Below are 10959 nucleotides of genomic sequence, written 5' to 3'. Positions count from 1 at the left end.
GGTGGGAGGTATCTCCAGGTGGAAAAAATACGTGGGAGAGGTAAAATTTGGGAAAAAATACCATTTTTTCGGATAAATCTGTCTTTTTTTTAAGGTCAAATATGGGGGGAAAATCCCGGATTTTCAGTTTGGGCGATGGGGAAAAATTTGGGAGGGTGTTGGGTTGTGTGAGGCAGCTCTAGGTGGAAAAAATATGTGGGAGAGGTAAAAATGGGGTAAAATCCCAGTTTTTCAGACAAATTCCAGTTGAAACACCAAGTTTTCAGCCAAATTCTTCTTTTTTTTGGTCAAATATGGGGAAAAAATCCTGGATTTTAAGTTTGGGCGATGGGGAAAAATTTGGGAGGGTGTTGGGTTGTGTGAGGCAGCTCTAGGCACCAAAAATACATGGGAAAGGTAAAAATGGGAAAAATCCCTGTTTTTGAACCAAATCCTAAATGAAAATTCAAGTTTTCACTGAAATCCTATTTTTTTTTTGGTCAAATATGGGGAAAAATCCCGGATTTTCAGTTTGGGCGATGGGGAAAAATTTGGGAGGGTGTTGGGTTGTGTGAGGCAGCTCTAAGTACCAAAAATAGGTGGGAAAGGTAAAAATGGGAAAAATCCCAGTTTTTCAGCCAAATCCTAAATGAAAATTCAAGTTTTCAGCCAAATCAGCTTTTTTTTTTGGTCAAATATGGGGAAAAATCCCGGATTTTCAGTTTGGGCGATGGGGAAAAATCAGGGATGATGTTGGACTGTGTGAGGCATCTCTAGGTGGGAAAAATATATGGGAGAGGTAAAATTTGGGAAAAAATACCAATTTTTCAGATAAATCTGTCTTTTTTTTAAGGTCAAATATGGGGAAAAAATCCCAGATTTTCAGTTTGGGCGATGGGGCAAAATTTGGGAGGGTGTTGGGTTGTGTGAGGCACCTCTAGGTGACAAAAAATACATGGAAGAGGCAAAAATGGGGAAAAATCCAAGTTTTTGAACCAAATCCCAGTTGAAACCCCAAGTTTTCACCCAAATCCGGTTTTTTTTTGTCAAATATGGGGAAAAAATCCTGGATTTTCAGTTTGGGCACTGGGGCAAAATTTGGGATGATGTTGGACTGTGTCAGGCAGCTCTAGGCACCAAAAATACATGGAAGAGGTAAAAATGGGGAAAAATCCAAGTTTTTGAACCAAATCCTAAATGAAAATTCAAGTTTTCAGCCAAATCCCTTTTTTTTTTGTTGTTAAATCCCAGTTTCCCTCGAGCCCAACATTGCCACAAGTGCATCCTCAATAAATGATTATTTTGGGTAAAAAAGTGGGATTTGCTGTCAGATTTTTATGGATAAGTGAGATTTGGACACAGAAAAAAGGGGTTGGAGACTCCAAAAACCCCAAAATTTGGGGACCCAAACTGGGACGGGTGGGAAACATCAAATTTTCCTTGAAACTTCATTAAATTTCCGTTTAAAACTCGATTTAAACCCAAATTTGAACTTCCACTCAGGAGATCCAAAACAGGAATTTCAAGTGTGGCGCTTTTTGCCCCCTCAGCAGATTTGGAGATAAGGAAATATTTTTATTTCCATTCCCTCTTGATCTGGAGCAGCTTTTCCTCCTCTCCCATCATCAAAAAAAAAACCAAAATTATTAAATTATTGTGTTTTAAGATTATTTTTTCTACCAGCACCAAACCCCCCCCACAAATTTATTAATTATTGTGTTTTAAGATTATTTTTTCTCCCAGCACCAAACCCCCCACACACAAAATTATTAAATTATTGTGATTATTTTTTCTCCCAGCACCAAACCCCCCCCAAATTATTAAATTATTGTGTTTTAAGATTATTTTTTCTCCCAGCACCAAACCCCCCAACACAAAATTATTAAATTATTGTGTTTTAAGATTATTTTTTATCCCAGCACCAAAACACCCCCACACACAAAATTATTAAATTATTGTGATTATTTTTTCTCCCAGCACCAAAACCCCCCCCACACAAAATTATTAAATTATTGTGTTTTAAGATTATTTTCTCTCCCAGCACCAAACCACCCCCCCACAAAATTATTAATTATTGTGTTTTAAGATTATTTCTTCTCCCAGCACCAAACCCCCACACACAAAATTATTAAATTATTGTGATTATTTTTTCTCCCAGCACCAAACCCCCCCCACAAAATTATTAAATTATTGTGTTTTAAGATTATTTTCTCTCCCAGCACCAAACCCCCCCCCCAAAATTAAATTATTGTGTTTTATTATTTCTTCTCCCAGCACCAAAACCTCCCACCACAAAATTATTAAATTATTGTGATTATTTCTTCTCCCAGCACCAAACTCCCCCACACAAAATTATTATTGTGTTTTAAGATTTTTTTCTCCCAGCACCAAACCCCCCACACAAAATTAAATTATTGTGTTTTATTATTTCTTCTCCCAGCACCAAAACCTCCCACCACAAAATTATTAAATTATTGTGATTATTTCTTCTCCCAGCACCAAACTCCCCCACACAAAATTATTATTGTGTTTTAAGATTTTTTTCTCCCAGCACCAAACCCCCCACACAAAATTAAATTATTGTGTTTTATTATTTCTTCTCCCAGCACCAAAACCTCCCACACAAAATTATTAAATTATTGTGATTATTTTCTCTCCCAGCACCAAACCCCCCACACACAAAATTATTAAATTATTGTGTTTTAAGATTATTTTTTCTACCAGCACTGAACCCTCCCCACAAAATTATTAATTATTGTGTTTTAAGATTATTTCTTCTCCCAGCAACAAACCCCCCCCCAAATTATTAAATTATTGTGTTTTAAGATTATTTTTTCTACCAGCACCAAACCCCACACACAAAATTATTAAATTATTGTGATTATTTTTTATCCCAGCACCAAACCCCCCACACAAAATTATTAAATTATTGTGTTTTAAGATTATTTTTTCTACCAGCACTGAACCCTCCCCACAAAATTATTAATTATTGTGTTTTAAGATTATTTCTTCTCCCAGCAACAAACCCCCCCCCAAATTATTAAATTATTGTGTTTTAAGATTATTTTTTCTCCCAGCACCAAACCCCCCCACACACAAAATTATTAAATTATTGTGATTATTTTTTCTCCCAGCACCAAACCCCCCCCCACAAATTTATTCATTATTGTGTTTTAAGATTATTTCTTCTCCCAGCAACAAACCCCCCCCTCCCAAAATTATTAAATTATTGTGATTATTTTTTCTCCCAGCACCAAACCCCCCCCCACAAATTTATTAATTATTGTGTTTTAAGATTATTTTTTCTACCAGCAGCAAACCCCCCCCCCCCACAAAATTATTAAATTATTGTGATTATTTTTTCTCCCAGCACCAAACCCTCCACACAAAATTATTAAATTATTGTGATTATTTTTTCTCCCAGCACCAAACCCCCCCCACAAAATTATTAAATTATTGTGTTTTAAGATTATTTTTTCTACCAGCACCAAAACCCCCACACACAAAATTATTAAATTATTGTGATTATTTTTTCTCCCAGCACCAAACCCCCCCCACAAAATTATTAAATTATTGTGATTATTTTTCTCCCAGCACCAAACCCCCCCACACAAATTTATTAATTATTGTGTTTTAAGATTATTTTTTATCCCAGCACCAAACCCCCCCCCACAAATTTATTAATTATTGTGTTTTAAGATTATTTTTTCTACCGGCACCAAACCCCCCACACAAAATTATTAAATTATTGTGATTATTTTCTCTCCCAGCACCAAACCCCCCCCACACAAAATTATTAAATTATTGTGTTTTAAGATTATTTTTTTTTGTTTTTGCACAGCAACTTTTATTTCCCCACTAACAGTGACAGGGCAAAGGACACCAACAGCAGCAGGGGGGGCACAGGCCAAGCGCGAGATCACACCTAAAACACAGAAAAACCCCCCAAAAATCACCCCCAAAACCAAAAAAAATCACCCTCAGCCCGGATTTGAGGTGATCCCAAATATCCTCATCCCACTTTTGTTGGGATTTCGGAATATCGGGGGTGGGGTTCAGAATTTGGGGGGTGAGAGGGGAAAATAGGGGAGGTGAGGGGGTAAAAAAAGGGGAAATTTGGGGAATAGGGGAGAGAAATTAAGGGGAAATTGAGGAAATTTGGGGATGGGGTGAGGCGGGATGGTTTCGGAAAGCCAAAATTTTGGGGGGATGGGGACAACACCCCTCTCCTCTCCATATTTTAGGGTGGAAAAAAAGCTTTGGCTACTATTTGAAATTAGGATGGGATCAGCTTTTCCCTGTTCCAACGGGGCTCCAAAAAAACCAAAAAACCGGAAAAATTAACTTGGCTCCAACTCCAAACAAAAAAAAAAAAACCCGGAAAAATTAACTTGGCTCCAACTCCAAAAAAAAAAAAAAACCCGGAAAAATTAACTTGGCTCCAAGTCCAAAAAAAAAAAAACGGGAAAAATTAACTTGGCTCCAACTCCAAAAAAAATCCACAAAAATTAAAGTGGGAATTAACGACGAGGAGGATGCTGAAGTCGAGCCCACGCCTCCCAACCAACTCCACCCCTCCGCGAGGAAGATTTTGAGGGAGGGGAAAAAAAACCTCCAAATTTTGAACTGCAACAGGGGGGGAAAAAGAGAAAAACCCCAAAAAATCCAACAAAACAGCCGCGGGTGGGATTTGGGAAGCGAAAGGAAAATTTAAGGATGGAGAAAGAGAAAGAGATTAAAAATTAACTTGGCTCTAACTCCAAAAAAAAACCTACAAAAATTAAATTGGGAATTAACGAGGAGGAGGATGCTCAAGTTGAGACCACGCCTCCCAACCACCTCCACCCCTCCGCGAGGAAGATTTTGAGGGGGGGAAAAAAAAACTCCAAATTTTGAACTGCAACAGGGGGGAAAAAAGAGAAAAAACCCCAAAAAATCCAACAAAACAGCCGCGGGTGGGATTTGGGAAGCGAAAGGAAAATTTAAGGATGGAGAAAGAGAGAAGAGGGGTGGACACACACCACCAGCGAGCGCGGCGGGCTCAGTTGCAGAGGGACAACGAGGAGCCGACGTAGAAGAGCCAAAAAAATGGGAAAATCCTCTCGGAAAAGGCGGCGGTGAAGGTGAAGATGGGCGCCATGCTGTCGGCGTTGTAGAACGCCACCCACCCTCCCTCGTAGTCCAGGTACACCCCGACCTTGCGCGGCCGCTCGCAGAGCGACAGCGGCGTCTCCGGGGAGGTGAAGGCCTGGTATTGATCCCAATTTTTGCCCTTCCAGTTGAGGCCCACCGCCCAAATGCCTTCCTCGGGGGCGAAGTCGACTTTCTCCTTGCGGCGCACGGACTCGCGGGCGGCTCCCAGCACCCAGCTCTCCCCGTCTCCCACCTCCACCTCCCAGTAGTGGCGTCCGGCGGAGAATCCCTCGGAGGTCAGGACGCAGAAGGCGTAGTCGAAGCGTTTGGGGTGAGGAGGGAGTTCCTGGGGCGCCCCGCGGAGACGGACGCTCCGTTTGTCCTCCGACAGCACCAGGTAAGGGTTGGCGGTGTCGGGGTCCAGGCAGAGCTCAGCTGGATTGGGGGGGAAAAGATTAAAAAATTAAAAAATTCATCGGGAGGAGTTTGTCGCCACGGGATCGGCGAGTTGCGGCTCGGACGGTCGCGCCATCGGATGAGGACGGCGTGGTTTGCGCCCCAGCGGCAACGTCGGGATCGTTATCCCAACCACGTGGGGGTTGATCCCAAAATTTGTCCCGAACCAGGATTGGATTTGCCCCAAACCAGGATTGGATTTGCCCCAAACCAGGATTGGATTGGTGAGTTGTGACTCGGTCGGTCGTGCCCTCGGATAAACTCGGCATGGTTTGATCCCAAAATTTGCCCCGAACCAGGATTGATCCCAAAATTTGCCCCGAACCAGGATTGGATTTGCCCCAAACCAGGATTGGATTTGCCCCGAGCCAGGATTGGATTTGCCCCGAGCCAGGATTGGATCAGCGAGTTGCAACTTGGATGAGCCCGGCGTGGTTTGATCCCAAAATTTGCCCTGAACCAGGATTGGATCCGCGAGTTGCAACTTGGATAAGCCCGGCATGGTTTGATCCCAAAATTTGCCCCGAACCAGGATTGGATTGGTGAGTTGCGACTCGGTTGGTCGCACCCTCGGATAAACCCGGCATGGTTTGATCCCAAAATTTGCCCCAAACCAGGATTGATCCCAAAATTTGCCCCAAACCAGGATTGGATCAGCGAGTTGCAACTCGGATGAGCCCGGTGTGGTTTGATCCCAAAATTTGTCCCGAACCAGGATTGGATTGGGGAGTTGTGACTCGGATGAGCCCGGCGTGGTTTGATCCCAAAATTTGCCCCAAACCAGGATTGATCCCAAAATTTGCCCCGAACCAGGATCGGATCGGCGAGTTGCCACTCGGATGAGCCCGGCATGGAATCGCAGCGTGGTTTGATCCCAAAATTTGCCCCAAACCAGGATTGGATTTGCCCCAAACCAGGATTGGATTTGCCCCAAACCAGGATTGGATTTGCCCCGAGCCAGGATTGGATTGGTGAGTTGTCACTCGGATGAGCCCGGCGTGGTTTGATCCCAAAATTGGCCCCAAACCAGGATTGATCCCAAAATTTGCCCCAAACCAGGATCGGATCGGCGAGTTGCCACTCGGATGAGCCCGGCATGGAATCGCGGCGTGGTTTGATCCCAAAATTTGCCCCGAACCAGGATTGGATTGGCAAGTTGTGACTTGGATGAGCCCGGCACGGAATCACGACGTGGTTTGATCCCAAAATTTGCCCCGAACCAGGATTGGATCGGCAAGTTGCAACTCGGATGAGCCCAGCGTGGTTTGATCCCAAAATTTGCCCCAAACCAGAATTGGATTTGCCCCAAACCAGGATTGGATTTGCCCCAAACCAGGATTGGATTTGCCCCAAACCAGGATTGGATCAGCGAGTTGTGACTCGGATGAGCCCGGCGTGGTTTGATCCCAAAATTTGCCCCAAACCAGGATTGGATTTGCCCCAAACCAGGATTGGATTTGCCCCAAACCAGGATTGGATTTGCCCCAAACCAGGATTGGATTTGCCCCAAACCAGGATTGGATTGGTGAGTTGTGACTCGGTTGGTCGTGCCCTCGGATAAACCCGGCATGGTTTGATCCCAAAATTTGCCCCGAACCAGGATTGATCCCAAAATTTGCCCCAAGCCAGGATTGGATTTGCCCCGAACCAGGATTGGATCAGCGAGTTGCAGCTTGGATGAGCCCGGCGTGGTTTGATCCCAAAATTTGCCCCGAACCAGGATCGAATCGGCGAGTTGCCACTCGGATGAGCTCGGAACGGAATCGCAGCGTGGTTTGATCCCAAAATTGGCCCCGAACCAGGATTGATCCCAAAATTTGCCCCAAACCAGGATTGGATTTGCCCCAAACCAGGATTGGATTGGCGAGTTGCGACTCGGTCGGTCGAGCCCTCAGATAAACCCGGCATGGTTTGATCCCAAAATTTGTCCCAAACCAGGATTGATCCCAAAATTTGCCCCGAACCAGGATCGAATCGGCGAGTTGCCACTCGGATGAGCCCGGCACGGAATCGCGACGTGGTTTGATCCCAAAATTTGCCCCAAACCAGGATTGATCCCAAAATTTGTCCCGAACCAGGACTGGATTGGCGAGCTGTCACTCGGATGAGCCCGGCACGGAATCGCAGCGTGGTTTGATCCCAAAATTTGCCCCAAACCAGGATTGGATTTGCCCCAAACCAGGATTGGATTTGCCCCGAACCAGGATTGGATTTGCCCCAAACCAGGATTGGATTTGCCCCGAACCAGGATTGGATTTGCCCCGAGCCAGGATTGGATCGGCGAGTTGCAACTTGGATGAGCCCAGCGTGGTTTGATCCCAAAATTTGCCCTGAACCAGGATTGATCCCAAAATTTGCCCCGAACCAGGATTGGATCGGCAAGTTGTGACTTGGATGAGCCCAGCACGGAATCGCAACGTGGTTTGATCCCAAAATTTGCCCCAAACCAGGATTGGATTGGCGAGTTGTGACTTGGATGAGCCCGGTGTGGTTTGATCCCAAAATTTGCCCCGAACCAGGATTGATCCCAAAATTTGCCCCGAACCAGGATTGGATCGGCGAGTTGCAACTCGGATGAGCCCGGCATGGTTTGATCCCAAAATTTGCCCCGAACCAGGATTGATCCCAAAATTTGCCCCGAACCAGGATTGGATCGGCGAGTTGCGATTTGGATGAGCCCGGCACGGAATCGCGACGTGGTTTGATCCCAAAATTGGTCCCGAACCAGGATTGATCCCAAAATTTGCCCTGAACCAGGATTGGATCAGCGAGTTGCAACTCGGATGAGCCCGGCACGGAATCGCAGCGTGGTTTGATCCCAAAATTTGCCCCAAACCAGGATTGGATCAGCGAGTTGTCACTCGGATGAGCCCGGCACGGAATCGCGACGTGGTTTTATCCCAAAATTTCCCCCAAACCAGGATTGGATTTGCCCCGAACCAGGATTGATCCCAAAATTGGCCCCGAACCAGGATTGATCCCAAAATTTGCCCCAAACCAGGATTGGATTGGCGAGTTGTGACTCGGATGAGCCCGGCACGGAATCGCGACGTGGTTTGATCCCAAAATTTCCCCCAACCAAAAAAAAATTAAGGATCTGGTGAGCTGTATCATCTTGGAGAGCTCCAACCTGGGAATTCCCACCTGAAAAGGGAGGTCAGAGCCTCCGTATCCGCCAATCCCGAGGGAATTCCCACATTATCTCTTGGAAAAGAGCCTCAAATCCCAACCAAACCCCTGGGGGAAAAAAAAATAAATAAGAGGTTTTGTCCCAACCCCGCTGGGCCTCACCTGTGTCGTTCTCCAGCTCAAAGCGCAGGTTTTCTGCGGGAAGAGAAGGAAGGAATTCAATCCCAAAACTCCCCGAAACATTGGAATGATCCCTACTCCGCATTTCCACCCTCGAATTCCCAAGGAAATCGCTTTTCCACCTCTTCCCTCCCTCAACGAGCGACGCTCAAACAACCCGGAGCTCTCCCAACCATCCCACCTCCGATTTTATTGTGGATTTCCACGTGGGATCTAGAAATCTTTTTTTTTGGTAAATTTTTAGTCAAATCCTTAATTTTTTCCCATTTTTTTTATTTTTTCCAGGAAGGCTCTGATCGTGCTCACCCTTAAATTCCAACAGCACTTCCTTGAGCACGGCGCTCTTCTGGGAAAAACTCTTGAGTTTCTTCTCCAGCTCGGAAAAGCCGGGCTCGGGTTTGAGGAACATCCAGCTCTCCAAGCTGCAGGGAATTTTTGGGATGCAGGGATTCAAAATTAAGGAATTTTCCATCGGAATCACCAGCTCCACCCACCACCAGAGCGTCCGAATTCACCCAGATCACTCACCCGCCGCCAGCCGGGACGACGCCCTGGAAAAAGGGGAAAAAAAAATAAGGAATTCGTCAGGATCGGCATTTTTTAAAGATATTTTTGTATTAAAAACTTGAATTTTTCACCCCGTTAAATAGAATTATTTTTATCCCCAATGCGTTTATTGCTCCGATAAATAAATAAAAATTTTGACCCATAAATGGAAACTCTCACCTCGACCAATGGAACGTTTTCCACCCCATAAAAAGGACTTTTTTATCCCCATAAATGGAATTTTTTTGGTCCCCGTAAAGATATTTTTGTATAAAAAATTTGAATTTTTCACCCCGTTAAATAGAATTATTTTTTGCCCCAATGCGTTTATTGCTCCGATAAATAAATAAAAATTTTGACCCATAAATGGAAACTCTCACCTCAACCAATGGAACGTTTTCCACCCCATAAAAAGGACTTTTTTATCCCCATAAATGGAATTTTTTTGGTCCCCGTAAAGATATTTTTGTATTAAAAAAATTGAATTTTTCACCCCGTTAAATAGAATTATTTTTTTTCCCCAATGCGTTTATTGCCCCAATTAATAAATAAATATTTCGACCCATCCTAGATCCATGGAACCTTTTCCACCCCATAACCAGGAATTTTTATCCCCAAAAATTGAATTTTTTTGGTCCCCATAAAGATATTTTTGTATTAAAAAATTTGAATTTTTCACCCCGTTAAATAGAATTATTTTTATCCCCAATGCGTTTATTGCTCCGATAAATAAATAAAAAATTTTGACCCATAAATGGAAACTCTCACCTCGACCAATGGAACGTTTTCCACCCCATAAAAAGGACTTTTTTATCCCCATAAATTGAATTTTTTTGGTCCCCATAAAGATATTTTTGTATTAAAAAAATTGAATTTTTCACCCCATTAAATAGAATTATTTTTTTTCCCCAATATGTTTATTGCTCCGATAAATAAATAAATATTTTGACCCATCCTAGATCCATGGAACCTTTTCCACCCCATAAAAAGGACTTTTTTATCCCCATAAATGGAATTTTTTTGGTCCCCGTAAAGATATTTTTGTATTAAAAAATTTGAATTTTTCACCCCGTTAAATAGAATTATTTTTATCCCCAATGCGTTTATTGCTCCGATAAATAAATAAAAAATTTTGACCCATAAATGGAAACTCTCACCTCGACCAATGGAACGTTTTCCACCCCATAAAAAGGACTTTTTTATCCCCATAAATGGAATTTTTTTGGTCCCCATAAAGATATTTTTGTATAAAAAAATTGAATTTTTCACCCCGTTAAATAGAATTATTTTTTGCCCCAATACGTTTATTGCCCCAATTAATAAATACATATTTTGACCCATCCTAGATCCATGGAACCTTTTCCACCCCATAAAAAGGACTTTTTTTATCCCCATAAATTGAATTTTTTTGGTCCCCATAAAGATATTTTTGTATAAAAAAATTGAATTTTTCACCCCGTTAAATAGAATTATTTTTTTCCCCAATGCGTTTATTGCCCCAATTAATAAATAAAAATTTTGACCCATAAATGGAAA

General features: G+C 43.2%; 1 protein-coding gene across 1 annotated transcript in view; it reads right to left on the bottom strand.

Annotated features, from left to right (window-relative positions):
- Window positions 1–4511: 4511 nt before the first annotated feature.
- LOC110481111 (E3 ubiquitin-protein ligase TRIM7) overlaps window positions 4512–10959 on the bottom strand; it is a 21554-nt gene continuing 15106 nt past the window's right edge. The window contains exons 4-7 of the mRNA XM_077788963.1: window positions 9406–9428; window positions 9184–9299; window positions 8860–8892; window positions 4512–5547 (exon numbers count right to left, since the gene is read on the bottom strand). Of these exons, the coding sequence (XP_077645089.1) occupies window positions 5021–5547; window positions 8860–8892; window positions 9184–9299; window positions 9406–9428 (699 nt within the window). The 3' untranslated portion in view covers window positions 4512–5020. The remainder of the gene's footprint in view (window positions 5548–8859; window positions 8893–9183; window positions 9300–9405; window positions 9429–10959) is intronic.

Source organism: Lonchura striata, chromosome 29 (assembly GCF_046129695.1).
Source record: "Lonchura striata isolate bLonStr1 chromosome 29, bLonStr1.mat, whole genome shotgun sequence".
In the NCBI taxonomy this organism is placed as follows: Eukaryota; Metazoa; Chordata; class Aves; order Passeriformes; family Estrildidae; genus Lonchura; species Lonchura striata.
The sequence above is the reverse complement of the archived record's forward strand: the minus strand, read 5'-3'. Positions and strand labels throughout refer to the sequence as shown.